Raw genomic sequence first — 27516 nt, forward strand, 5'->3', positions numbered from 1 at the left:
ATTTTTTTCACATTCAGTTTCACTTACTTAGCTCGCAAATGCAGCTAGCTAGTTTAGCCTACTCAAACACCCTGCTCAAACAGAGGGATGCAATTTTAGCTAGCTGGCTATGACTATCCAACATAACACTGGAACTCTTCCAGGTCAAGGTAAGCTTTTGGTTTTATTAATTTGTTGCCACGGGGCCCGCTGGTGTAAGTGCTAAACTTCTTACTGACTGGACCCTAACTTTACGTATAGCGTACAGTGGGGCAAAAAAGTATTTAGTCAGCCACCAATTGTGCAAGTTCTCCCACTTAAAAAGATGAGAGAGGCCTGTAATTTTCATCATAGGTACACTTCAACTATGACAGAAAATCACATTGTAGGATTTTTAATTAATTTATTTGCAAATTATGGTGGAAAATAAGTATTTGGTCACCTACAAATCAGCAAGATTTCTGGCTCTCAGACCTGTAACTTCTTCTTTAAGAGGCTCCTCTGTCCTCCACTCATTACCTGTATTAATGGCACGTCTTGTTTTTTTTAAAGGTAAAGCTATGTTGATGAGGCCTTTTCATCAGTTTTCACTTAAGATTTTATGACATGATTTATTCATGGTATGCTTGATTTTCCTTTGAAATTGGAAATGCTCAAGCTAAGTTAGCAAAACTAGTCATATCTGTCAATAAACAATCATTGTCTCACATGTGAATGTCCAGTATGAAAACCTTCATTTTGCTGCTTGGTTCATTATATCTTTGTCTGGCAGCTCCAGTAAGTCAAAATACACGATAACCCTTTGAATGTCTTTATCATATTCATCTGTCTCAAAGTCTCCTTTAAAACTTGTTTCGTTATTTGGGTGGATCAAGCGCATGTCAGGAAGGCCAGAGGTTTGAGCTATGAGGTAAGGTGTGTGTTATTGCACTAGCAAGACCATATAGTGGTTGGGGTTGAAAGATATACATTTAAATTTTCATGGCATTATATTCTTTTACATTCTCATCACTGACCCCATCCCCTTACGTGATCTAGGTACCATACTGACAAAGATTGGTCAGCAGAGGAAACATAGGAGACAAACCTGGACTCCCCGTGAAACAGAATACTCTTCCCCAGGTCACATATAGATTGACCCCTCATACCCTAACCCCTGTAACCAGTTTCCAAATAGCTTGAATCCCTATTCCCCTATTTGCCATGAATCCATACTAGGCAAACAGGTTCCCTTTATCTCCAACTATTGGAGTACAGCCTCCTATCATAATCCTAGAGACCAGCTAGTACCCCGACTCCAGTCCCTACTCCAGTGCCAGAGACTCAAGAAGACGTTAACCCTTCACCAGCCACGAGGACACTCGACAAAGAGCCAGAAACTCATTGGAGAAAACCCTTGTAGCTACTGTTTAGTAATGGAGCTAGTTTTAAAACAGTCGGACTTGCTTCTTATTAAATACATGACTTTTGTATTATCTATGGCGCTGTAATAACTAATCAGGTGTTGAACTGCTCAAGCTGTTGGGATTTGTTTAAGGTATCCATGCCTCAAGTATCTTTAAACTTTTGTGCTTTTAAGGGTTATCAGCTCTGTGTAATTACTTTTCTCTACAACTAAAACATGTATAACTTCTGCCATCATGAGCAAATATTTGTTGATATGAGTTTTGTATCAAATTTTTTCTAAAGTAACTGAATACTATTTTACTAACAGTAGAGAATAATCAGCCAACATGTGAATAAAGTCTTGGCAAACTGCTCTTACGTGGATAATGTTTATTCAAAAAGTAGAGAGAATCAAGACCAGAACAGAATTTAGACTTAATTTACAATAGAACTCAAATTACATAGTTAAAACATCAAGTTATACACATCCATTTACACAACCTGTACATACATTTCCCCCCCCCCCCCCCCATAACATTTGCAATTAATTTCAAATAACTTAAATAGTTTTCTACTTAAAAGTGCAAATCCTTACACATGGATTTGAATAAGACCATGGCAATCCGGGATGTGGAGTTCACATCTTTTCTTGTGCAATGAACAATAATAATAACAATAATAATGTGTGAGTAGATAATTGTTCTCTTCCCATTAAACGTGTGTACTGGTAGAATTATGTGGACACCCCTTCAAATTAGTGGATTTGGCTATTTCAGCCATACCCGTTGCTGACAGGTGTACAAAATCGAGCACACCACCATGCAATCTCCATTGAAAAAACAATACCGAGTTCCAAAAAGCCTCTGGAAGCAACATCAGCACAAGAACTGTTCATCGGGAGCTTCATGACATGGATTTCCATGGCCGAGCAGTCGCACGCACACAAGCCTAAAATGATCATGCGCATTGCCAAGCGTCGGCTGGAGTGGTGTAAAGCTTGCCGCCATTGGACTCTGGAGCAGTAGAAATGCGTTCTCTGGATTGATAAATCAAGGCTTCACCATTTGCCAGGAGAACACTACCTGCCCGAATGCAGTGCCAACTATGAAGTTTGGTGGAAGGGGAAAAATGGTCTGGGGCTGTTTTTCATGGTTCGGGCTAGGCCCCTTGGTTCCAGTGAAGGCAAATCTTAATGCTACAGCATACAATGACATTCTAGATGATTCTGTGCTTTTTGCTTTGTGGCAACAGTTTGGGGAAGGACCTTTCTTGTTTCAGCATGACAATACCCCCATCCACAAAGCAAGGTCCATAGAGAAATGGTTTGTCGAGATTGGTGTGGTAGAACTTGACTAGCTTGCACAGAGCCCTGACCTCAACCCCATCGAACAACGTTGGGATGAATTGGAACCCCGACTGCAAGCCAGGCCTAATTGCCCAACCTCACTAATGCTTTTGTGGCTGCATAGAAGCAAGTCCCCGCAGCAATGTTCCAACATCTAGTGGAAAGCCTTCCCAGAGGAGTGGAGGCTGTTAAAGCAGCAAAGGTGGGGACCAACTCCATATTAATGCCCATGATTTTGGAATGAGATGTTCGATGAGCAGGTGTCCACATACCTTTGGTCATGTATAGTATGTATGTATGCATGTAAGGATGGCTGGGGCAGGCCAGTATTACAGGGGTTACATACTCTGGTTGAAAACAACAGGGTTGAGAGAGGATTCTCCAAGTCACAAGGCATGATAAGGTGAGAATGGTAGCGAATTGTTAATATTCTGACACTGTAGGGCAGACGAGAGGGTGAATCTCTACAACCCTCTCCAGGGGTAGGTAGTGGGGAACCCACACACGCTATTGGGCTATACATGCGTCTGTCTATGCATGCAGCCAATGCAAAGGAAACCGAAAAACTATCACCACAAGCAGATAATATATTACAGTATACTTCATATGTCGCCTGAGCAGTCTACTGTTAACTCTACTGGACAAGAAGAATTGAACTGGAACTCAGGCTGTGAAGAAAATGTAAAAAAGGTTTAGACATTACAATAAAACAAAAAAGCACAGAGACAAAACACTAAAAAGCCTCAGTCTTGTATGTTGTGGGTCAGGAGGACTGTGTTCAGTAACTGTGTGAGATTGGTCTGGTGGTGCAGGACTAAGACTTCTGCTCCGCTCCTGCAGCAGACGCGGCCGTACTCTCCGGCTTAAGGATCTGATAGGTGATGAGATACTCTGGGTAGGCCTGCAAACACACATGGGACAGAAGCCAATGAGAAGAGCAAATACACGGAACTAAAATATTAAAACGCAACATGCAACAATTTTACAGATTTACAGTTCATATAAAGAATTCAGTCAATTGAAATAAATGAATTCGGCCCTAATCTATGGATTTCACATGACTGGAGAATATAGATATGCCTGTTGGTCAGATGCCTTTAAAAAAAAAAAAAAGTAAGGAAGTGGATCAGAAAACCAGTCAGTTTCTGGCATGACCACCATTTGCCTCGTGCAGCGCAAAATCTCCTTCACATCGAGTTGATCAGGCTGTTTATTGTGGCCTGTGGAATGTTGTCCCACTTCAATGGCTGTGCAAAGTTGCTGGACATTGGCACAAACTGGAACACATTGTCTTACATACTGTCGTACACGTCGATCAAGAGCATCCGAAACATGCTCATTGGGTGACATGTCTGGTGAGTATGCATGAACTGGGACATTTTCAGCTTCTAGGAATTGTGTACAGATCCATGCGACCATCCGTGCATTATCATGCAGAAACATGAGGTGATGGTGGCAGATGAATGGCATGACAACGGGCCTCAGGATCTCGTCACGGTGTCTCTGTGCATTCAAATTGCCATCAATAAAATGCAATTGTGTTTGTTGTCCATAGCTTATGCCTTGACATACCATAACCTCACCGCCACCACGGGGCACTCTGTTCACAAAGTTGACATCAGCAAACCGCTAGCCCACAAGGCGTTTGCATCTGCCCGGTACAGTTGAAACCAGGATTAATCTGTGAAGAGCACACTTCTCCACGGTGCCTGTGGCCATCAAAGATGAGTATTTGCCCACCGAAGTAGGTTACAACACCGAACTGAAGTCAGATCAAGACCCTGATGAGGACGACGCACACGCAGATGAGCTTCCCGGGACAGGTTCTGACAGTTTGTGCAAATTTTATTCAGTTGCACAAACCCAGTTTCATCAGCTCTCCAGGTGACTGGTCTCAGACGATCCCACAGGTGAAGAAGCAGGATGTGGAGGTCCTGGGCTGGCGTGTTTACATGTGGTCTGCGGTTTTGAGGCCTGTTAGACGTACTGCCAAATTCTTTACCATAAGCTGCCTCCAACATTGATTTAGAGAAATGAACATAGCTCTGGTGGCCATTCTTACATTAAGCATGCCAATTGCGCACTCCCTCAAATCTTTAGACATCTGTGGCATTGTGCTGTGTGACAAAACTGCACATTGTAGAGTGGCCGTCTATTATCCCCCAACACAAGGTGCACCTGTGTAATGATGCTGTTTAATCAGATCTTGATATGCCACACCTGTGAAGTGGATGGATATCTTGGCAAAGGAGAAACACTCACTAACAGGGATGTAAACAAATGTGCACAAAATATGTGAAACACCTTTTTGTTCTTATGGAAAATTTCAGGGAGATCTTATTTCAGCTCATGAAACATGGGATCAACACTTTACGTGTTGCGTTTATATTTTTGTTCAGTGTAATGGAGTACAGATTATTTTCCATTGTGGATGCTTTTTAGTCCAGGTTGAGGCTTAATCTGTGTCCATAATGTCTGGAATTGCCTTTGGGTATAATTAAAGTTGTATTGAATGGAGTTGAAATCTCACCTGCTCTCCTCTGTAGATGACATACTCTGCGTAGGCCAGGCCGTTGACGCTGGGCCGGCCAATCACAGAGTGATGTCCAGGGGGGGCGTGGGCCATCTTCATGGCACTGAACTGGAGGAAGGACTTCCCCAGGGTTACGCGGCAGAATAACATCTGCCTGAAGGTCACAAAGAACAGGGAGAAGAGGCGTCAAATTGTTTCACAATTAACAAATCTCTGATGAAGGCCGGAATTGATTGATTAATTGATTGAGGGGCACTAGTTTGGCAACAGTGGTATAGAATGCTCTCGAGTCATCAAGTGCTCTCTTTTCATGAGTTAGAGTAGTAAAGCCTTAAATACACCTAAATGTGTTCTTTCTATAGATCATGTCTCACCTGTGGCACAGGTAACAGGAGCGGTCTTTGTGAGTGGGGCATCCGGTGCCGCCCCCGATGCCATAAACATACTGGTTACTCTTAGAGGAGTTCTCAGCAAAGTAGATCCCTGCTCCAAACATCCCTCCGATGTACGCATGCCGCTCGTCAAAACCTTTGTGGATGATGGCATTTATGAACGGAGAACCTGGAGAACCAAAAAACATGAAACAAGAACAATGTCAAATACGATTGAAATTGACATCGCTAAAAATAAATAAATGATAAACAGGGTTAACATTTATCCAGTGATGATCAGTTAAGACATTATTGGCATTAAGAAATAACCAGGAGCGTGGTAAAAAAGAAATAAAACCGGTTATAATATATGTCTTGTTACCATGGAAGAGCATGCGCTCATTGTGGTGGTTGTGGTTCTCGTCCGATATCTCCTTCTGGCGGTGTGTGTATCGCTCCCGCAGCTTCTTGTTGACCACCTTCTGGATCTGCATGGACACACAGACAGGAATCAACTAGAGAAGCAATAGTGAGGACTTCTAATATTCCTTCCTTTTCAGAAGATGGGATTGTTAACGCTGCACGAGTTCCTGAAACCATAGTGGATTCTTACCAACCAATAACTGTGATCAAGGGTAGTACCAAAGTAAAGATGTGTGTATTTCTATCTCAAAGAGATCCATCATATGAGCAAATGTAGATAGTAGAGTGTGTAGTACTGTAATTGAATGTAAAGCTGACCTTGATGATGTTGTATCTGCTGAACACCCCTCCTGCGTTCCCTCCATCCCTGTGTTCTCTGATGCTACTTTGCATCTTGAGCAGAGAGAAGAAAAAATAAAGTTAGTCTTAAAAAGCACAGGATTTCATTACATTTCTGCAAACATGGCACTCTTTCACCCTTGAGTAGAGTTGCAAAGGGAGGGTATATGATCAGAAACTATTAGAATTTTGGTAACCATCAAGGAATATATATTTTTTTCCCCGATGACATCTAGTGGCGTTTCCGGGTACTTCAGATAAGACGCCTCTTATCTCTGGCCCCCTGTTTAACATGTATAAAAAAACATTTAAATAAAGGAAAAACTGAATAACAAAGCAGTAAAACATCCTAAATGTAAAACTATCAACTTAATGAATACCATTGCTGTTAAATATGAGGGTTTCAGCATGAAATTGTAAAATAAATAAAACATTTTATAAAAATATCAATATGACCTTGTTGTAAATGTTTTGGGGCAAAACTGGTTGCAATTGGGGAAAAAAGTCAATAGTTGGAAGGAAATAATGCAATTGTTGATTAGATGCTTTAATTTTTGGGGGGCTATTTTCTAGGCTACACATATTAAACATTAATACTTTGACAGTACCAGTCAAAGGTTTGGACACCTAATCATTCCAGGGTTGTAATTTATTTTCAACAAATGTTCTAACTTGTAGAATCATAGTGAAAACATCAAAACTATGAAATAACACATATTGAATCATGTAATAACCCCTCTTCCCCAAAAAGTGTTATAAAAAAATCTTAATATATTTTCTAATTGAGATACTTCCAAGTACCCACCCTTTGCCTTGATGACAGCTTTGCATACTCTTGGCATTCTCTCAACCAGCTTCATGAGGTAGTCATCGGGAATGCATTTCACTTAACAGGTGTGCCTTGTTACAAATTTGTGGAATTTCTTGCCTTCTTAATGCATTTGAGCCAATCGGTTGTGTTATGACAAGGTAGGGGGGTATACAGAAGATAGCCCTATTTGGTAAAAGACCAAGTCCATATTATGGCAAGAACAGTTCAAATAAGCAAAGACAAACAACAGTCCATTGTGACTTTAAGAAATGAAGGTCAGTCAATGCGGAAAATTTCAAGAACTTTTAAAGTTTCTTCAAGTGCAGTCGCAAAAACCTTCAAGCACTATGATGAAACTGGCTCTCATGAGGACCGCCACAGGAAAGGAAGACCCAGAGTTGCCTCTGCTGCAGAGGACAAGTTCATTAGGGTTACCAGCCTCAGAAATTGCAGCCCATATAAATGCTTCAGAGTTCAAGTAAAAGACATCTCAACATCAACTGTTCAAATTTGAGATTTTCAGTTCCAACCGCCTTGTCTTTGTGAGACGCAGAGTAGGTGAATGGATGATCTCCGCATATGTGGTTCCCACCGTGAAGCATGGAGGAGCAGGTGTGATGGTGCTTTGCTGGTGACACTCAGTGATTTATTTAGAATTCAAGGCACATTTAACCAGCATGGCTTCAACAGCATTCTGCAGCAATACGCCATCCTATCTGGTTTGCGCTTAGTGGGACTATCATTTGTTTTTCAACAGCAGAATGACCCAACACACCTCCAGGCTGTGTAAGGGCTATTTGACCCAGAAGGAGAGTGATGGAGTGCTGCATCAGATGACCTGGCCTCCACAATCACCCGATCTCAACCCAATTGAGATGGTTTGGTATAAGTTAAAGCGCAGAGTGAAGGAAAAGCAGCCAACAAGCGCTCAGCATATGTGGGAACCCCTTCAAGACTGTTGGAAAAGCAATTCAGGTGAAGCTGGTTGAGAGAATGCAAAGCTGTCAAAGGCAAAGAGCTGCTACTTTGAAGAATCTCAACTATAAAATATATTTTGATTGTTTAACACTTATTTAGTTACTACATTATTCCATATGTGTTATTTCATAGTTTTGATCTCTTTATTTTTATTTTGTAGAATAATAATGAAGAAAAAAAAAACCTGGAATGAGAAGGTGTCCAAACGTTTGACTGGTACTCTATGTGTGTGTGTGTGTGTGTGTTAAATAAAACACAGTCAAAGGTTTGGACACACCTACTCATTCCAGTTTTTTTTTCTTCATTATTATTCTACAAAATGCCAGGAGTAGGCTACCTGCCCCAATGCATAGTGCCAACTGTAAAGTTTGGTGGCGGATGAATAAACGGTCTGTGGCTGTTTTTCATGATTCGGTCTAGGCCCCTTAGTTCCAGTGAAGGGAACTTATAACTTAATGCTACAGCATACAATGACATTCTAGATTATTCTGTGCTTCCAACTTTGTGGCAACAGTTTGGGGAAGGCCCTTTCCTGTTTCAGCATGATAATGCCCCTTACACAAAGCAAGGTCCATACAGAAATGGTTTGTCGATCAGTGTGGAAGAACTTGACTGTCCTGCACAGAGCCCTGACCTCAACCCCATCGAACACCTTTGAGAGTAATTGGAACACCGACTGCGAGCCAGGCCTAATCGCCCAACATCAGTACCCAACTTCACTAATTCTCTTATGGCTGAATGGAAGCAATGCAATGTTTCAACATCTAGTGGAAAGCCTTCCCAGAAGAGTGGAGGCTGTTATAGCAGCAAAGGGGGGTGAAAATCCATATTAATGCCAAGGATTTTGGAATGAGATGTTCAACGAGCAGGTGTCCACATAATTTGTCAATCGCATTCCACACTGCCCTTTCCCACCTGGACAAAAATAACACCTCTGTGTTCAACACCATAGTGCTCTCAAAGCTCATCACTAAGCTAAAGACCCTGGGACTAAACACCTCCCTCTGCAACTGGATCCTTGACTTTCTGATGGGTTGCCCCCAAAGGGTAGGCAACCCCACACCTGCCAGGCTGATCCTCAACACTGGGGCCCCTCAGGGGTGAGTGCTTATTCCCCTCCTGTACTCACCGTTCACCCACGACTGCAAGGCCAAGCACAACTCCAACACCATCATTAAGTTTGCTGACGACACAACAGTGGTAGGCCTGATCACCGACAACGATGTCACAGTGTATAGGGAGGAGGTCAGAGACCTGGCAGTGTGGTGCCAAGACAACAACCTCTCCCTCATTGTGAGCAAGACAATGGAGATGCTAGTGGACAACAGGATAAGGAGGGCCGATTAACATCATAGGGGCTGTAGTGGAGAGTTTCAAGTTCCTTGGTGTCCACATCACCAACAAACTATCACAGTCGTGAAGAGGGTACATACAACGCCCCCTGTTCCCCCTCAGGAGACTGAAAAGATTTGGCATGGGTCCCCAGATCATCAAAAGGTTCTACAGCTGCACCATCGAGAACATCCTGACCGGTTGCATCACCGCCTGGTATGGCAACTGCTCGGTATCTGACCATAAGGCACTACAGAGGGTAGTGCATACAGCCCAATACATCACTGGGGCCAAGCTTCCTGCCATCCAGGACCTATATACTAGGCGGTTTCAGAGGAAGGCCCTAAGAATTGTCAAAGTCTCCAGCACCCAAGTCATAGACTGTTCTCTCTGCTACCAAACTGCAAGTGGAACCGGAGCGCCAAGTCTAGGTCCAAAAGTCTCCTTAACAGCTTCTATCACCAAGCTATAAGACAGCTGAACAATTAAATCAAATGGCCACCCAGACTTTTTACATTGACCCCCACCCCCCTTTGTTTTTACACTGCTGCTACTCGCTGTGTATTATCTATGCAGTCACTTTACACCTACCTACATGTACAAATTACCTCGACTAACCTGTACCCCCACAAATTGACTCGGTAACGGTACCCCCTGTATATAGCATTGTTTTGTTATGTAATAAAAAAAAAAACTTACTAAATAAACATAACTATTTCTTGAACTGCATTGTTTGTTAAGGGCTAGTAAATAAGCATTTCACTGTAAGCAAGCATTTCACAGTAAGAATTTTCAGCACGTGACAAATAACATTTGATTTGACACACACACATCTGTCTGTACCCACCTCCTCCTCCACTGATTGGCCCTCTTTGTCGTCAGGGGCTAGATCGATGAGGACCGTGCCCTGGTTGGCACAGTGGAATGTCAGGTACGGGTTGGCACCTGGAGAACAAACAAAGCACCTGTTACACACTCATACTTGGTTATATAACCTAATCCTGAACTACATATAACTTTCAATAGAGAATCTCCATTCCAGGAATAGGAAGAAAAGTCTGGGAAGTATTTGATGCAACAATAAATGGGAAACATCACATTAGCGCCTCAGAGATTTCTCTGGGAATGTCCTGACCTTGTTGTCCCCCCAGCAGCCTCTCCACTCCCTTGATGAGTTTGTGTCGGTGGCCGTAAGCGTTGATCCCAATCTCCTTCAGTTCCTCGTGACCCATGTCAGCCAGCACATCCAGAGAGATCTGGGAAAGAACAGGACATTTCGTACAGAGCAGGGATCCTGAACTGTGACATGACAACAGCTACTCCAAGAGGGGCAAAGATTGATATTTTATCTGACTAATTAGAAGCCCTATTAAATTAAAAATGATAACATGAAACCCAAATCAATGAACACTCACCTGTTCTCTCTCAAAGATTTCCCTTATATGCTCCAGACCCAAGCTCTTCAGGAACTGACCGATGTTCATGTCCAACATCGCCACTGGAATACAAACACAACAAGAGCAAATTCAGCATGTGAGTAAAATGACTGATTCATCTGTACTGACTAAGATTTCAACCATATTCAACCAAAACTAGTAGAATATCAGCTGCTTGCTAAAATACAGCTCAGTTTCGATCCAGGCTCTTCATCTATACTCACATTCCCCCTCCTTCCTGTCGGAGCCTGCGGCCCCGTCGGCCACTCCGGAGGTCCCTGCGGCCCCGAGCTCGTTGAGCGGCCCAGCCAGGTTGTCGATGCTGCTGGCTGCAGACAGGCAAGAGGGCGTGGAGGCTGGGGAGATGACCGAGCCTGCACTGACCACCGTGGCCTGGGGCTTGAAGCAGATGGGCAGGGCATCCGGGGGCATGGCATCCATCAGCAGGGCACGGATGTCATCAGCCTGAAAGAGGAGGGGGAAATAATTAGAGAGAGAAGTCATGGGTGAGAAGGGGCTCGAATTGTTGGCATAATCCCTAAAATAGAATAGGAGATATATATCTATCTATCTTCGGAAAGTATTCAGACTCGTTGACCTTTTCCACATCTTGTTACGTTACAGCCTTATTATAAAAAGGATTTATAAATGATTTGTATTTTTTTAATCACACCCATAATACCACACCCATAATGACAAAGCAAAAACAGGTTTAGAAATGTTTGCCAATTTATTACAATTATAAAACAGAAATAACTTATTTACATAAGTATTCAGAGCCTTTGCTATGATACTCGAAATTGAGCTCATGTGCATCCTGTTTCCATTGATCATCCTTGAGATGTTTCTACAACTTGATGATTCCACCTGTGATAAATTCAATTGATTGGACATGATTTGGAAAGGCCCACCTGTCTATATAAGGTCCCACAGTTGAAATTGCATGTCAGAGCAAAAACCAAGCCATGAGGTCGAAGGAATTGACCGTAGAGCTCCGAGACAGGATTGTGTCGAGGCACAGATCTGGAGAAGAGTACCAAAACATTTCTGCAGCATTGAAGGTCCCTAAGAACACAGTGGCCTCCATAATTCTTAAATGAAAGAAGTTTAGAACCACCAAGACTCTTCCTAGAGCTGGCCATCTGGCCAAACTGAGCAATCGGGGGAGAAGGGACTTGGTCAGGGAGGTGACCAAGAACCCGATGGTCACTCTGACAGAGCTCCTATGTGGAGATCGGAGAATCTTCCAGAAGGACAACCATCTTGCAGCACTCCACCAATCAGGCCTTTATGATAGAGAGGTCAGACGGAAGCCACTCCTCAGTAAAAGGCACATGACAGCCCGCTTGGAGTTTGCCAAAAGGCAGCTAAAGACCATGATAAACAAGATTCTCTGGTCTGATGAAACCAAGATTGAACGCTTTGGTCCTCACATCTGGAGGAAACCTGGCACCATCCCTACAGTGAAGCATGGTGATGGCAGCATCATGCTGTGGGGATGGTTTTCAGCGGCAGGGACTGGAAGATTAGTCAGGATCGAGGCAAAGATGAACGGAGCAAAGTACAGAGAGATCCTTGATGAAAACCTGCTCCAGAGCACTCAGGACCTCAGACCTGGGCGAAGGTTCACATTCCAACAGGACAATGACCCTAAGCACACATGCAAGACAACGCAGGAGTGGCTTTGGGACAAGTCTCAATGTCCTTGAATGGCCCAGCCAGAGCCTGGACTTAAACCTGATCAAACATCTATGGAGAGACCTGAAAATAGCTGTGCAGCAACACTCCCCATCCAACCTGACCTTGAGAGGATCTGCAGAGGAGAATGGTAGAAACTCCCCAAATACAGGTGTACCAAGGTTGTAGCGTCATACCCAAGAAGACGAGGCTGTAATCACTGCCAAAGGTGCTTCAACAAAGTACTGAGGAAAGGGTCTTTCTAAAAAACAGTTTTTGCTTTGTCATTATGGGGTAATGTGTGTAGATTGATGAGAAAAAAATTAATTAATCATTAAAAAAAAGAAGGCTGTAACCTAACAAAATGTGGAAAAAGTCAAGGGGTTTAAATACTTTCCGAATGCACTGTAGATGGGGAAAAAATGGTAAGCATATCATAATTTACAGCAAAAAACACTTGATTTTGTGGCATTGCTAACTGCTTTAACAGTAGGGGAGCAAGACGTTTTACCGTAGCCAGGTCCAGTGCGGTCTGTCCCTCCTGGTTCTTCATGGTGGGGTCTGCTCCGTGGGCCAGCAGCAGAGCACACAGCTGGGTACGGCCCTTCTGAGCTGCTTCGTGGAGTGGGGTGAAGGCCCATTTGTCTGTAGCGTTCACACATGTGTTGAACTTTATCAGAAGGGCAGCAATGTCCACGTGCTGTAAGAGAGAAAGAGGAAAGACAGGAGAGGAGTAGATGAGAGACAGCGGAGAGGAGCAGAGAAGATAGAAGTAGCAGATGAGCCACGAGAGGAGATCAGCAAAACAATTTAATCATGACATGCCCAAAAACTGATGACATCCAAACTCTTACAAATCGAAGCTTTCCACAAGGTCACTTTCACAGTGTGGGTGTTTTCTCCTGTCCTGTATGGTTTTCTATAAGGTTTTGTAACCTAAACAATGCATACAATACCTTCTAAGAAATCCTCCAAGCTGTTACATATTTTAGGCCAGAAGGTCACAGGGTAGGTGTTTTGTATGCATCGTCTATGCTAAAAAAAAAAAAAGTACAGCATGTACAATGGGTTCCAAGGCCTGATGTAGACTTGGCGCGAACTCACCCCATAGGAGGCAGCGTTGTGCAGGGGGATGAGGCCTCCTTTGTCCTGCGCATTGACGTCAGCCCCATGCTCCAGGAGATACTCCGCCACCTCCAGGTTGTTGTAGCCAGCTACAGGAGGGGAGAAACATGAAGGATGACAACATGAAAGATATTTCTGTAATGTGTCTAAGTAATAATATAGCTCCAAATGATCTAAATTCCCAGGGTTTGATGATCTGCCTGTCATAATTGTATGTAAGGAGATAAGCGTCTGTGTGTGGGTTCCACATTTGCTATTAAATGAATTGATTCCACTGCTTTGCTTGCTATTACGGGATTAGGCTGGGTAACTGTAAAGCACTGACAATTGCTAATGTAAAGTGTGCTTTATAAAAATATAAAATGGATTTGATTCCATGAATAGATTCTTAGGGCTGGTACGTCCAGTACCTGCGAGGTGCAGGGGGGTGGAGTTACGTCCCTGTGTGTCTCTACAGTTGATGTTCTCTGGGCTGCAGAGTTTCTGGACGCGGGCCAGACAGCCCTTCTTAGCAGCGTCCAGCAGCGCAGCGTCTCCTCTCAGCAGGTCCTGGATGTCCGTGTCGCCATCCTTCACCATGTCCAGAGGCATGTTACCATCACGGTTCTTCTTGGTGGGGTCCGCTCCATGCTGGAGAATCATCATAAATATACACTGAACAAAAATATAAAAACGCAACAAGCAACAATAAAAAATGTATTAGGCCCTAATCTATGGTTTTCACATGACTGGGAATACAGATATGCATCTGTTGGTAACAAATAGCTTAAAAAAAGGTAGGGGTGTGGATGTCTGGTTTGACCACCATTTTATTGTGGCCTGTGGAATGTTGGCTCACTCCTCTTCAATGACTGTGAAGTGGTTGGGAACTGGAACACGCCATTGTACACACATTGATCCAGAGCATCCCAAACATGCTCAATGGGTGAAATGTCTGGTGAGATGCAGGCCATGGAAGAACTGGGACATTTTCAGCAATCAGGAATTGTGCACAGATCTTTGCAACATGGTTCATTGTTCATGCTGAATGAAGAGGTGATGGCGTGGATGAAAGGCACGACAATGGGCCTCAGGACCTTGTCATGGTATGTCTGTGCATTCAAATTTCCAATCAATAAAATCAATTGTGTTCGTTGTCCGTAGATTATGCCATACCATAACCCGACCACCAACATTGGGCACTCTGTTCACAACAATGAAATCAGCAAACCAGTCACCCACACGACACCACATCTATCATCTGCCAGGTACAGTTGAAACTGGGATTCATTTGTGAAGAGCACAATTCTCCAGCATGCCAGTGGTCATCGAAGGTGAGTATTTGCCCACTGAAGTCGGTTACGATGCCCAACTGTAGTCAAAAACAAATTGACACCTGTGGCATTGTGTTGTGTAAAAACTGCACACTTTGATTGTCTCCAGCACAAGGTACACCTGTGTAATGATCATGCTGTTTAATCACCTTCTTGATATGCCACACCTGTCTGGTGGATGGACTGTCTTGGCAAAGGAGAAATGCTCCCTAACAGGGATGCAAACAAATGTGTACCAAACATTTGAGCGAAATACATTTTTTGTACGCATGGAACATTTCTGGGATATTTTTTTCAGCTCATGACACATGGGACCAACACTTTACATATTGTTAAGTAAGACAAACCTTGAGCAGCAGTTTGCAGATCTCGTATTTGCCCTTGGCGGCAGCCTCGTGGAGCGGGGTGAACTTCCAGAGGTCAGCTACGTTCACCGATGCCCCATGTCTCACCAGCAGCTCAGCCACCTCATAGTGACCGTAGGAGCAGGCGTTGTGGAGGGGCACCAGACCACTGCAGGACATACAGAAGAGGCTGACTAGTTACACCACCGAAGGAACAGAGATCCTTTAAATGATGTATTTCAAATCATTGAAAGTTTCAAGTACTGTGTGTATTTAATGCAAAATAAAATCCAATGATAAAGACTTATTCAAAACAGAATGAAAGCCTTTTTATGGACTATCTGATGCAAAAAGCCACAGTCTTGTAAAAACAGACAGACCAAGATAATACATTAACATTTTAACCATTTAGCAGACGCTCTGACTTATAGGAGCAATTAGGATTAAATGCCTTGCTCAAGGAACGAGACAAGACCAGACATAATTTTCTTTGCTTGCCGGGCTCAGGGTTTCGAACCAGCAACCTTTCAGTTACTCGCCCAACGCTTTAACCGCTAGGCTACATTGTCCACCTAGGGTGGACTAGGAGGACGACACGTACCCTTTGTCTTTAGCATGTACGTCAGCTCCGTGATGTAGCAGGTACTCCACCACGGCCACACGGTTGTAGCCTGCAGCAAAGTGCAGAGGGGTAGAGTGACGACCCTCCAGGTCCCGACAGTTCACGTTCTGAGGAGTGCAGAGTTGCTACAACACAGACAGAAGATCAAGCGTGAGAGGATTGAGGGAGACATCTTGGATTCCTGGTGGTATGTAGAGCATCGTTGATGCATGTAACGGGATTGAACTCACGAACCGGAGACAATGTAGCTGATCAGCTTACCTGCACAGTGTCCAAATCTCCAGCCTTGGCGGCTTCCAGAAACCGGTAGTCGACATCAGAGTTACGAGTTGGAATATTTTCTGTATGAAAGAGACCAACATTGTTAAATAACATACCGAGAGATAAAACATTTTAAAAAACACTAAGATGTATGAGCAACATAAATCAATAGTTTCTCTATTATACATCTTGCTAACTTTCCAACATTGATTGGCATAGCCTAGAATTTAAGGCCATGCATCTGACATCCACACAAGCAACATTGTCAATCACAATGTAGATAGAAGAATATGAAAAATAATCTTTGTATTTAACCAAGACGCTCTACTGCTGTACCATTGAGGATCTGCTGCACGGCCTCGTTGCCCATCTGTGAGGCAGTAAAGCCCTGCAGGGAGACGATGGCCGGGTCGGCCCCGTAGCTCAGCAGTAGCTTGCATGTCTGGATGTGGCCCGCCAGGGCTGCCCTGTGGAGGGCTGTCTGCCCCAGGGTGTCCACCGCATTTACCTGGAGGGAGGGAAGGAGAGAGACGGACAGAGGGAAGAGCCAGTCACTCAAACAGCAACATACTCACAAGCTAAATATGATACATTTATTTCATGAAATAATTTGAGTCACATTATCAGATAGAGGCTAGGAGCAAGTGAGAGAGAGAAAGGAGTGAAGAGAGCTAGATGAAAAGGTACATTAAATGATATGGTAATAGTGAGACCCTGCAGTGTTCACCTTGGCTCCATGTTTCTGCAGCACGTCCAGGATGTCGTTGTGTGCTCTCTCAGCCGCTACATGCAGAGTCGTCATGAAGCTACAGACAGGATGAGAGAGAGACAGAGACAACCATTCGTACCTCACTCAGGTGCTATATGAATGCATATGGCAGTGTTTCCAGACGGCGTGCAAAGGTCCCAAAATACATGGTCTCTGAGTTTTAATGGTGTCTTACTCTTTGTTCTTCTCGTTGACGTTGGCACCTTTACGCAGTAGCAGCTCGGTCACCTGCTTCCGTTTGGGGTGAGGGGAAGCAACGGCACAGTGCTGAAACAGAGGGACAACTCCTTCCATGAATCCATCACATGGTTTATGCAAAATCCTTGACGTTTTGTACTCGTTTTATAGTGGTCATCCTAGGTTATGCATGTCACACAAACACGTTCTGATAGAGACATAATATTATGGCACCCCTGTCCCCTATATAGTGCTCAACTTTTGACCGCGGACAACTTTTCAAAAGTAGTGCACTAAAGGGAATAGTTTGCCATTTGGGACACATCCATAGCTGTATATTATGAGATAATGTTAGGTGTCAGCACTGTGACATTGAGCATTAGCCAGAAGGAGAATGGATCTCACCAGGGCTGTCTCGTTGGTCTGTGGGTGTTTGAAGCTAATGATCTCCAGAGCCAGAGTCTTCTTCACCTTGGCCATGTCTGCCTCCCGAGCTGCCTGGAGCAGCGAATGACCTTTAAACTCATCTGGATGGTAGAAAGAGGATATTGACATTAAATGTGAGAAGATATGAGTGCTCAGGCAGGCATTATCTTCAGTTTAGAAGGCGTGTGAGAGTGTGTGGTGTGCCGTCTATAGTCTTTGTGAATAGGGAGCGGTGTGTGTGTGTGTGTATAAGTATGTTTTTCTTATTTGTTAACATGTATAAGGGGTGTGTGTGTGTATGCATGTCTCCCAGCAGAACTCACAGGTGAGCCGCTCTTTGAGTTCAGGGGTGGGGGCCAAGTCCACGGCACTCTTGCAGTGGCAATTGAGCAGGTTGGGGTCGGCCCCGTGGCTCAGCAGCAGAGAACACACCTCCACACGGTTCTTAGATGCGGCCTCGTGGAGAGGGGTGAACTGCCACAGGTCCATGGCATTCACACACGCTCCATGCTGTAAACAGACAGATGAGTTAATCAGTCATTCTCCATCAATAAAAGCATTCGACATTCTAAAAGTCGAATTAAAGCGGGGTTTCAATAACAGGTCTATAGAACCCTTACCTTGAGAAGAAGCTCTGTGACCTCAAAGTGTCCATAGGAGCAGGCGTTGTGAAGAGGGACCAGGCCACTGTATGACAAATATACAGCCTTTTAATTGAATGATCATCATTCATTTCAAGTTCTACAAATTAACATATTCTATCACCATGACAATATGGTTGACTTTCTCAGCTGTGAAAATGTCTGAGAATGGGTCTTAGACGAGAAAACAGGGTAATGGCTCCTAATATAATTCACTACTTTTAACCAGGGCCTATATGGCGTTTTTGCGATGCAGTCTATTTCAGAATTGTCTTACCCTTTGTCCTTGGCATGGACGTCTGCCCCGTGCTGCAGCAGTAGCTGGACGATGCGTACGCGGTTGTAACCAGCCGCCAGGTGCAGTGGGGTGGACTGGAAAAGAGGACATGTTATTAGACACACAGAGCTCAGAGTCAATGCACCTCAGAACACACTGCCTTTAGGGAGCCAGAGTGAGTGAGTGGCTGATTATGCTTGGAAGCAAACTGTATACACTAGGTGGTCTGTGTGTTTTCATTGCAGTCAAGGTAAATGGTGGAAGGATGCAAGCTCAGAAAGGCTCTAGTCCACCCCAAAACAACAACTAGTGCTTTTTGAAGTCGGATCGGTTTGATTATTAAAAAATAAATATTTTATACATTAAATGCATTAAGAAATAATGACATTAAAATTATTTTAGGGCTTTTAATGGAAATTCCAAAGGCAAAAAAATAGTGAACATTCAATTGCCAGGTTCACTATGAGTATACATCAAGGGAATTACCATGAAATATTAAAATATCAGTTGTGTATGTTACTTAGTTATTTGATTACTTGATTTTTAATTCCTTAAAGTCATCGTCTCTGCTCAGGCAGTAGCAGCCAGACAATATTATTTCTGCGTTCTCATTAGTCATCCTATTTAGCTCGGTTAGTCTGCCTAAGTAGGCTGCAGAGCAGTCTGACATTTTTTATATTTTTTATTATTAGTTCTTCAAAGTAGATAAGGCATACTTCCACGAACTGTCTCTAACCCTCTGTCGTTCTGTTGTGTCCATTCCTCCCTCATGCGGTGTGTGTGTGTATTTAATCTAACGTAGCAGGCATAAAAGTGTATCTATCCAAGATGGAAAGAACAGGCAAAATGGGTTATGGTCATTACCACATTCCCGAGCAGAACTAGGTTGAATATTTGCTTAATGAAAACTACAACTCCCTTCAGCCCAGCTTCCCACAGTTCTTGACTTGATTTCTCTCGTGAATTATTTGATTTCTCTCTAGAGAAACGGCAAGTTCGTCTCGCAAAAAACCTTAACCAAATGGAATTCAAGGAGTTTAACAGACGTTGGTCAATTAGTTGTTTAATAGCCCCCCCACCCCACAACACACAAAAAAGTGGTTAATCGCTTAGCACTAACAACTGCCCTATCTATGCAAGTCACACACTGACATGAGCTTACCTCTGAAAATAAAGGAGAAAAGGGAAATCTGACCTCCAACATACATCAAATTAATGTGAAATGTAAACATTGAGCTAGTCAAAGCAGAGTTTGTCCCTCAACTACACCCCTTACAAAACATAAAAGGTTGCTAAAAGGCTGGCTAAGGAAGGCTTGAATCTACTGTGTATTCATAAAAATGTTTGTGTATGCCCATTCCAAATCACATGATGCCTATGTGAACCAAGCATTACAACGTTAGTGGTACGCAAAGCTGTGTCATAGATAACAGTTATCCACCCATGAGTCTACCAACAGTTGACCTTGCAGACAGAGAGGAAGAAACAGTAGCATTCATGCACTGGTATTAAGAAAAAAATAAGACCACTGCACAACTCAGTTATAGTGAGGATGATCACTGAATCACCAGAACACGACAGATTAACCAAATCAAATCAGGGCCCGGTTTCCCAAAAGCATCTTAAGGCAATGAATGGTCTTCAGTTCTTTTGGGAAACCGGGCCCTGACTAATAATAGGATCATTCAGTGTTCGATGAAGGCAATCACAAGGAAAGAAATGCATTAATACAAAAAGCATGAGCAGCGACGACGGCACAGCACTTAAAGATGAGGAATTATTTGTTTTGTTTTTAACCAAGGAATGTGACCTAGTCAAGACTAGAAGAAGTGAGAAGTGGACAGTGACCAAATCACAAACAGTACAAGAACTGATTGACAAAATGCAGGTGGAGGCTTCCAGACATGCGCATATGATTATCAAAAAAGGGAAAGTCACAGGCCTACAATAAATAGAATGATTGAAGAGCAAGAAGTGATTGAAACTTGGCAGAGGTGAAAGGGTGTAAAGCAGTTAGATAGAGGGGTGCAGAAAGGAGGAGGGAGCACTCTGGAAAAGCAGGCAATGTGGAATTTGAGCTCCTTTCCAAATCCAACGAGCTGAGCGGCAGTGGCCTTAGAACCACCTTCCAACCTCCACCACATGCAGTAACACACACGACACCTGGGTTCAAATAGTAGGCACATCTGAGAAATTTCAAATACTTTCAGAATTCGATTGAGACTGCCTGGAGTGTCAAATGGGCGTAGTTTACACTTTGGGGACTAGTCCTACTCCATCATTACTATTGCACCAGACAAGCTCAATCACGCACAGCTAAAGTATTTGAAAGAGAACAAATCGTATTTCAACCCAGGTCTGGCGCACACACACACAAGCATTTGGGTGGGAAATATGAAAGTGACCAGTAGACCCAGGTCCATGATGTGCAATTATGAGTGAGAGCCAGCGTATTGCTCAAATAAAACACGGATTAAAGAAAAAAATGTACATCACAAAAGTGCAACAATCAGGTGGCTGTTATCGAGAAACTTACCAGCATTTTTTGGGATGTTGACTGATCGACAATGTTGCCAGATTCACACAAAAAAAACAAAACAAAACATTACAAAATTGTAGCATTTTTCTTTCACAGCAAGAGAGGATACTTCTAGCCTACCCTTTTAAAGTAATTGAAAAACACAGCAGAATTATCACTTTATATAAATTCATAGTGAAACCAGGTACAATGAGTACACAGCTTAAGGGAAATGTGACTTCTCTCATGGCTTCTCAGAGGTATTCTTAATAAGGCAGCCAGGCTCTCTGGTTATCCCCTAAGGACAAATGGCCCAGTCATAAACCCAAATATGTTCCACCAACAAATCAGAGATGGAGGAAAATCTGCTATGATTAGATTTTTTTTTTTAGGATTTCCTAAATGTCAGTTGAGAACAAGGTAATGTGCTTGGAAAACCTATATCAAAGAATATTGATTAGGATTTTAATGTAGCCACTTCAGGGACCTGGTTAGCCATAGTGAAATATGATGGCAGAAAAATACTGCTCATCCTAGTCAATAGCCTCAAGAGTACACATTACTCATGATTACGAAAAGGAGACCAAGATATGGTTTCTTGCCAACTAGGAGATTTTTGACGAGGACTTCCATATTTATGAGAATGCACTGGGGGTGAAAAACTGAATATTTAAAAACTGGTGCCAAACAGGAAAAGGGGTAAACAAAAAATATAAAAATCAAAAACAACCCAGTCCTACTCCACAATTACCAATGCAAAGTAGAGACTTCTGACTTTTCAAGTACACACTTTCCTCAGATTGAAGTTAATTGTCTAGTCATGACGCCCGAGTAGAGAAAGGAAGGCTCTGGTGAAGCACAATGCTCTTTGATCTAAACACTCACGCATCAACAGCTAAAAACAATAACGCAAAGATTTTTATAATCCTAAACAGGCACCCTATCTACAGTATGCCGACAAAGCCTGGCATGAGTCATGACAGCAAGTCAATGACAGTGACACAGTGTGCTAAAGGAGGCAGAATGCAATGATCTAAAATTTAATTCCCATAACATATACACTACATGATAGAATAGGAATGGACGTGGTTAACCATGACCTAATATTAAACAGATTTTTAGGCCTACATAAAGAAAAAGAGCTGAAAGCTTAGAGCTATTATATTCAATTAGAGCTCAAGATAACAGTTTTGTTAGAAATTAGGAAAATTCAATGGATATAGGGACAACTAGGTTATAGAAAACATTGGGTGTGCAGAAGACAGAGGATCAGTGTTTCTAGGGTTAGGGGTAATTGAGGGACCAAAATAAAAGTGAAAATATTTTTTGCCAATAAGTTAAGAGCCTTAGTCTTAACCACAGCAAAACATTTTTTACTTAACTTCTACACACAAGGGATGGTTGAACAGGGTGAGCCATGTTAATATACAATGAAACAGATTACATTTCGACTGATCACAGGAGCTAAAAATATTTTAGACAGATGGGCATCTTTTAGGTCAAATAGCAGAGAAATCCATGTTGATAGATAACCGTTAAAGGGATACTGAAGGATTTTGGCCATTTATCTTCTCTCCCAGAGTCAGATGAACACGTGGATACCATTACCATTTTTATGTCTCTGTGCAGTGTGAAAGATGTTGCTAACTAGCATTAGTGCAATTGATAACTAGTTTTAGCGCAATGGCTGGAAGTCTATGGTAATTGCTAGCATGCTAATGGATATTTCACCAGATGTATAAATATGAAGCACCCGCTTGGTGTTTCCACTTAATACAAAATATAGTAGTGAGAGGAAGCCCAGTGGCCGGCAGAAGATGAAAGGAGATGGAGTTTGGCCAACATTTAGCAAATTGTCTCATCGATGAAACATTTGATCTCAATACAGTTCTGTTGCCAAAACTACAATCTGTTATGAACAGAGTGGACTAAGTTTTGTAGACTTTACCCTTTGCCAAAGCTTAAAAAATGGCATTGTTTCAAAGGAATGCAAAGGTGAATTGAGTTATTACTCAGTGCACTTCACTGACTAGGCGTTACCTAAAGGAAATATGCAGACGCTTGCTAGAATGGGCCAGTAGGATCTCGCTAGCTCTTGCTTGGCTCTGCCCACCTCCTTGCTTGTTCTGCCCACTATGACTCATTTGGTCCTATTGGAAACGACAGGCTGTGGTCTATCTTGGTTTGGATATAAAAATATTTCCCACTGACTTCCAGACATAGCGCTAACGCTAGTTAGCATCTGCTCACAAAACTACATCTAACTTCCTTCATACTGGATGCAGAGACATAAAAATGGTATCCATTAGTGCATATGACTCTGGGGAAGCAGATAAATGGCTTCCTTGCCAAAATCCCAAGTATCCCTTTAAGTCAATACAGTAAATTGAGTCAAGCTTCCCCTGCTTAAATCCAATCCAATGACAAATCCTTTTCATATTATGCAGACTAGGATGAGATGGTGTTTTTAATCCCCACACAACAGTGTCTTTGTTTTGGTAATTAGGCTGACAGAGTTTCTCCATACTTTTGTTGCCGTTGGTCACGCAAATCTTATGAACAAGTCAAGCATCTGCTACAATAGTATACAACATTAACAGAATGTGTGGGGATGGAAGGTTGAGATGGTGATATTTTACCTTGCGGCCATCACTGGCATGGCAGTTGACATTTAACGGGGTCAGTAGTGCCATCAGTTTCTCCTCGTTGCCACTCCTGTAGCACACAGATAACAGAGGAGAGACATTACATATGTTGTATTATAAAATGTGTAAAGATGTGACAAGTAACATAAAAATAGCACTGACCTTGCTGCTTCCAGGAGTTCATCCTTCTTGTACTCACCTGAATACAGAAAAACAGGTTAGAACAGTACAAAGTCAAGACAAGCCATGATTCACATAAAAGGTTACAGTCCAGGTGGTTAAAGTCGCAGTCAAGTTAAAACAGAAAGACAACCTGGAACATACCCAACATAATGGAGGAGATAACTGACTGAAAGGGGATAGTTGTAGGAAACTCACCAGTGAGCACAGCCTTGGCAGAGGGGTCTGCCAGATCCAGGGCAGACTTGCCGTCCGTATTACGGATGTTGGGATCGGCGCCATGCTGGAGGAGCACTTTGTGCACATATTTTAATTCAATTATAGTCTTATACCTTTGAGTTTAGAGTACTTTAATTTAACTATAGTAATGCACCTAAGTACCCTTGTAGATGACATAAATTCAATATAGTCAACATAAACCTTGTTAATTTGGGAAAAGTTAACAGTGTTGAAAGAAACAAAATAGTATATTTGGTTGGAGAAATAAAGCACTGGGAGCAGCAATATTGTCTGGACCTCTCATTAATTTATCACAGTATAAAAATAAAAAAAGGGCCCATCACAGGTTTAGGATGTGCATGTCACCCTCATTATATTCAAAGACAAAACAAAACAGACCATCATCATGGTAATCCATCCTTACCGATGCACACATCAATCTTGCCTTTGATGGCTGCCTCGTGCAGAGGTGTGTAGTTCCAGTTGTCCCGTGCATTGGGGTCTGCACCTTGGCACAGCAGGAGACTGACCACCTCGGCATGGCCAAAGGAGCAGGCGTTGTGAAGGGGAATGAGACCACCGTCGTCTCTAGCATGCACATTAGCTCCAGTCTGTAAAAGGTGCTCAACCACATCCTTTCGTCCAAAACCTGACATGGCAACAGACAAAACCTGGTCAGTGAATACAAGTTAAGTTTCATTAGGTGTATGTAAAGGAGACACGTGGTATGCACGTCCAACTAAATGCTTACTTGCAGGTTCCTTCGACAATGCAACAACAATAAGAAATAAAGATAAGAATATCAACATAAAGTAAATGGCTCAGTAGAACAGAATAAACATTTTAGCATAAGTACAATACAGGAAGGCACAATTTATAAGGCAGCAGGTAGCCTAGGGGTTAAGAGGTTGGGCCAGTAACCGAAAGGTTGCTGTGTAGAATCACCGAGCTAACTGTTCCTCCTGTAAGTCATTTTGGGTAAAAGCATCAAAATGTATAGGAGGGGGTGACCTTTTGCCTAAATGGTAAAGTAATGTCACTTCTACAAAAGAAAACTAACAAAAATACAGAGAGCAAAATATCAACAACCTAAACTACTCTTTTTTGCAGATCCTCTAGAATGTCAAAACGGGGTGTGCACAATTTTGTCCAAGCCCTGCACTAACAGTCCGGATTCCATAAATCAGCTGGTAACCAACCATTGCTTTGCTGAACAGGGGTGTGTTAGTAATGGGGGTCGCCAATGATTAAATGTATTAACACCCATGGAACAACACATCCGTGAATTTTTGATTACACTTAGTAAGTAGTTAGCAGCTACGAGGGATGAGTTAGATTTGAGGCCTTCTGTCCCCATCGGTCGGTGTGCCAAACTGTTTTTAGCGTTATAGTTTGCAAGCCGTTTTCGATGGGCCTTGGTCTTGGCAAACTAGCCAGATAGTTAACGTTAGCGAATAAAAATATGAACATGTATTGTTAACTAATAACTAGAGAGCCATTCCCGTCGTGACAACTACAGATTCTGATATTTTAGCACGCACAAGTAAGGCGATGTGCGAAAACACGTCAACGATCCAGCTCGCGCTGACAACAAAAACAAAGCTTGCTAGCGCTTAGCTAACCTGCAGCGAAATGTAGAGGGGTAGATTTTCGCCCGGCCATGTCCTTCGCATTAACATTCACCGAGTCTACAAGTCTCTTCACACGGGATACATCTCCATTCCGACAGGCCTCAAATAGATCCCTGAAAGCTCCACCGATCCCGCTACTGCCGTCGCCGGGGCTCGTGCCTCCTGAACCGGGGCTCGAGACAATACTACTCTCCCCGCCGGAGGTTGTTGTGGTCGGGCTTGTGCTGCTCCCAGTGCTGAGGGCCGGGGCTGGAAGATCCGGAGAGCCCGAAGGATTCTCCATGCCTGCGCTGCATCCACGCTCACCATCCGGGGGCACTGACGTCGCTGCCACAATATCAATTGGCAGAGAGTCCGGAGGACTTCCAGAAAGAGAACTGTTTCGTGGCGGAGATTGCAGGTTACCCAGCTGTTGTTGCTGCGATGAGCGACGAGACACCGCCATTTTCGCAGCAGCTCACTGGAAACAAAAACAGCCTTTTTCTTATTTTTCTTCAGTGGGATTTATCGGCGGATGGCATCCAACGTTATGGTGCATTACCGCCACCTACTGTACTGGAGTGTGGGCCAGCGACAGGGAGAAACTAAATCCTACCTGTCAGCCCCGTTGCTCTTAATAAAACATATACAATATTTGAGACTATATCTAATGACGTTCAACTCAATATACCCTTTAAACTAATTTCCTGTATCCCCTTCTCTCTCATACTAGAGCTCAACCTCTCTCTTCCCACCCGATATTGCCCACACTGTAGCAATACATGCTCCACGGTTTCTGTTTCCTGGCAATAATCACACTTTCCTGTTAGATACTTTCCTATCACATTTAAGGTCTTATTCAACTGGCTGTATACCACCCTTAATCTTGTAAAATTAGCCTCCTCTCTTCTGTCCCTTCCTGCCGTCCTCCCCTTCCTCTGTACATGAACTAAATGCCTGCCTATCAATCTCCTGCCATCTCTGCAACATCACTGTCCATATCAGTCTTTTTTCCTCTGCCTTGGTCATTAAAACTACAACCTCAACATCCCCATTACTAAGTGCTTGTTTAGCCAGTACATCAACTGCCACATATCCTTCCACCCCCACATGGGCTGGAACTGAAGTAAATCTTATCTGTACTCATTTGTCTAATCCTGCAATGGGTTTGTAGCACATCATACAGCAGGTATTGTGAGCTAAATGACTGGAGACTCACTGTACAGTAATCAGAGCAAATAACTACCCTGTCTGGTTTGACTTCCTCCACCCACTGCAAGGCCAACAGTATGGCCATCAGCTCTGCCGTATATACAACCAGATCATCTGTAATATGTTTCCTGACTGCCACACCACATTCCTGCACTACAAATTCTGACCAAGTGTTTCCTGTCCTTGGATCTTTTGAAACATCGGTGTAAATAGCCACAAAATTCTGATACAGTATCCAGACATCTCAAAAATCAGATGGATCAACACCCTATCTTTCTGTCGTCTCTCCAACACTTCTAGATCAACTACTGGAGGTGGGAGTAGCCATGGTGGATTTACAGGAATAGCTACAATTGGACTAAATTCCCTTCCATACAACCCCATCTCCTTCGCCTGGGTATTACCCACCCACCCAAAGCTTGTGTTCGGTCTTCGCTCATGTTCCCAGCATGCCTGTAAAATCACTTTTGCCGGCTGAGACACCCCATGTCCCTGTAGGTTGACCCAATAATTCATTGCCAGCTGCTGTCTCCTAATCTGCAATGGCATTTCCCCCATCTCCACCGG

The 27516-nt window shown here is 43.1% G+C and overlaps 1 protein-coding gene across 4 annotated transcripts; it reads right to left on the bottom strand.

The window, feature by feature from the left end:
- Window positions 1–1735: 1735 nt before the first annotated feature.
- LOC110525835 (poly [ADP-ribose] polymerase tankyrase-1) lies at window positions 1736–26269 on the bottom strand. Of its 4 annotated transcripts, none has more exons than XM_021606285.2 (28): window positions 25750–26268; window positions 24552–24776; window positions 24107–24202; window positions 23891–23927; window positions 23723–23798; window positions 21102–21122; window positions 18566–18660; window positions 18268–18334; window positions 17971–18157; window positions 17627–17748; window positions 17220–17311; window positions 17003–17081; window positions 16612–16783; window positions 16276–16355; window positions 15994–16139; window positions 15396–15561; window positions 14146–14365; window positions 13715–13824; window positions 13122–13310; window positions 11158–11398; window positions 10913–10995; window positions 10633–10753; window positions 10345–10442; window positions 6356–6430; window positions 5997–6102; window positions 5618–5813; window positions 5241–5397; window positions 1736–3611 (listed from the first exon to the last, which is right to left on the bottom strand). In XM_021606285.2, the coding sequence occupies exons 1-28, from the start codon at window positions 26201–26203 to the stop codon at window positions 3525–3527; spliced, it is 3798 nt and encodes a 1265-aa protein (XP_021461960.2). In that variant the 5' UTR covers window positions 26204–26268; the 3' UTR covers window positions 1736–3524. The 4 variants fall into 4 exon arrangements, with proteins under 4 accessions (XP_021461960.2, XP_021461961.2, XP_021461962.2 ...); XM_021606286.2 differs by having other exon boundaries at window positions 5618–5804; window positions 25750–26263; XM_021606287.2 differs by lacking the exon at window positions 21102–21122 and having other exon boundaries at window positions 25750–26269.
- Window positions 26270–27516: the final 1247 nt, after the last annotated feature.

This window comes from Oncorhynchus mykiss, chromosome 6, assembly GCF_013265735.2.
Source record: "Oncorhynchus mykiss isolate Arlee chromosome 6, USDA_OmykA_1.1, whole genome shotgun sequence".
In the NCBI taxonomy this organism is placed as follows: Eukaryota; Metazoa; Chordata; class Actinopteri; order Salmoniformes; family Salmonidae; genus Oncorhynchus; species Oncorhynchus mykiss.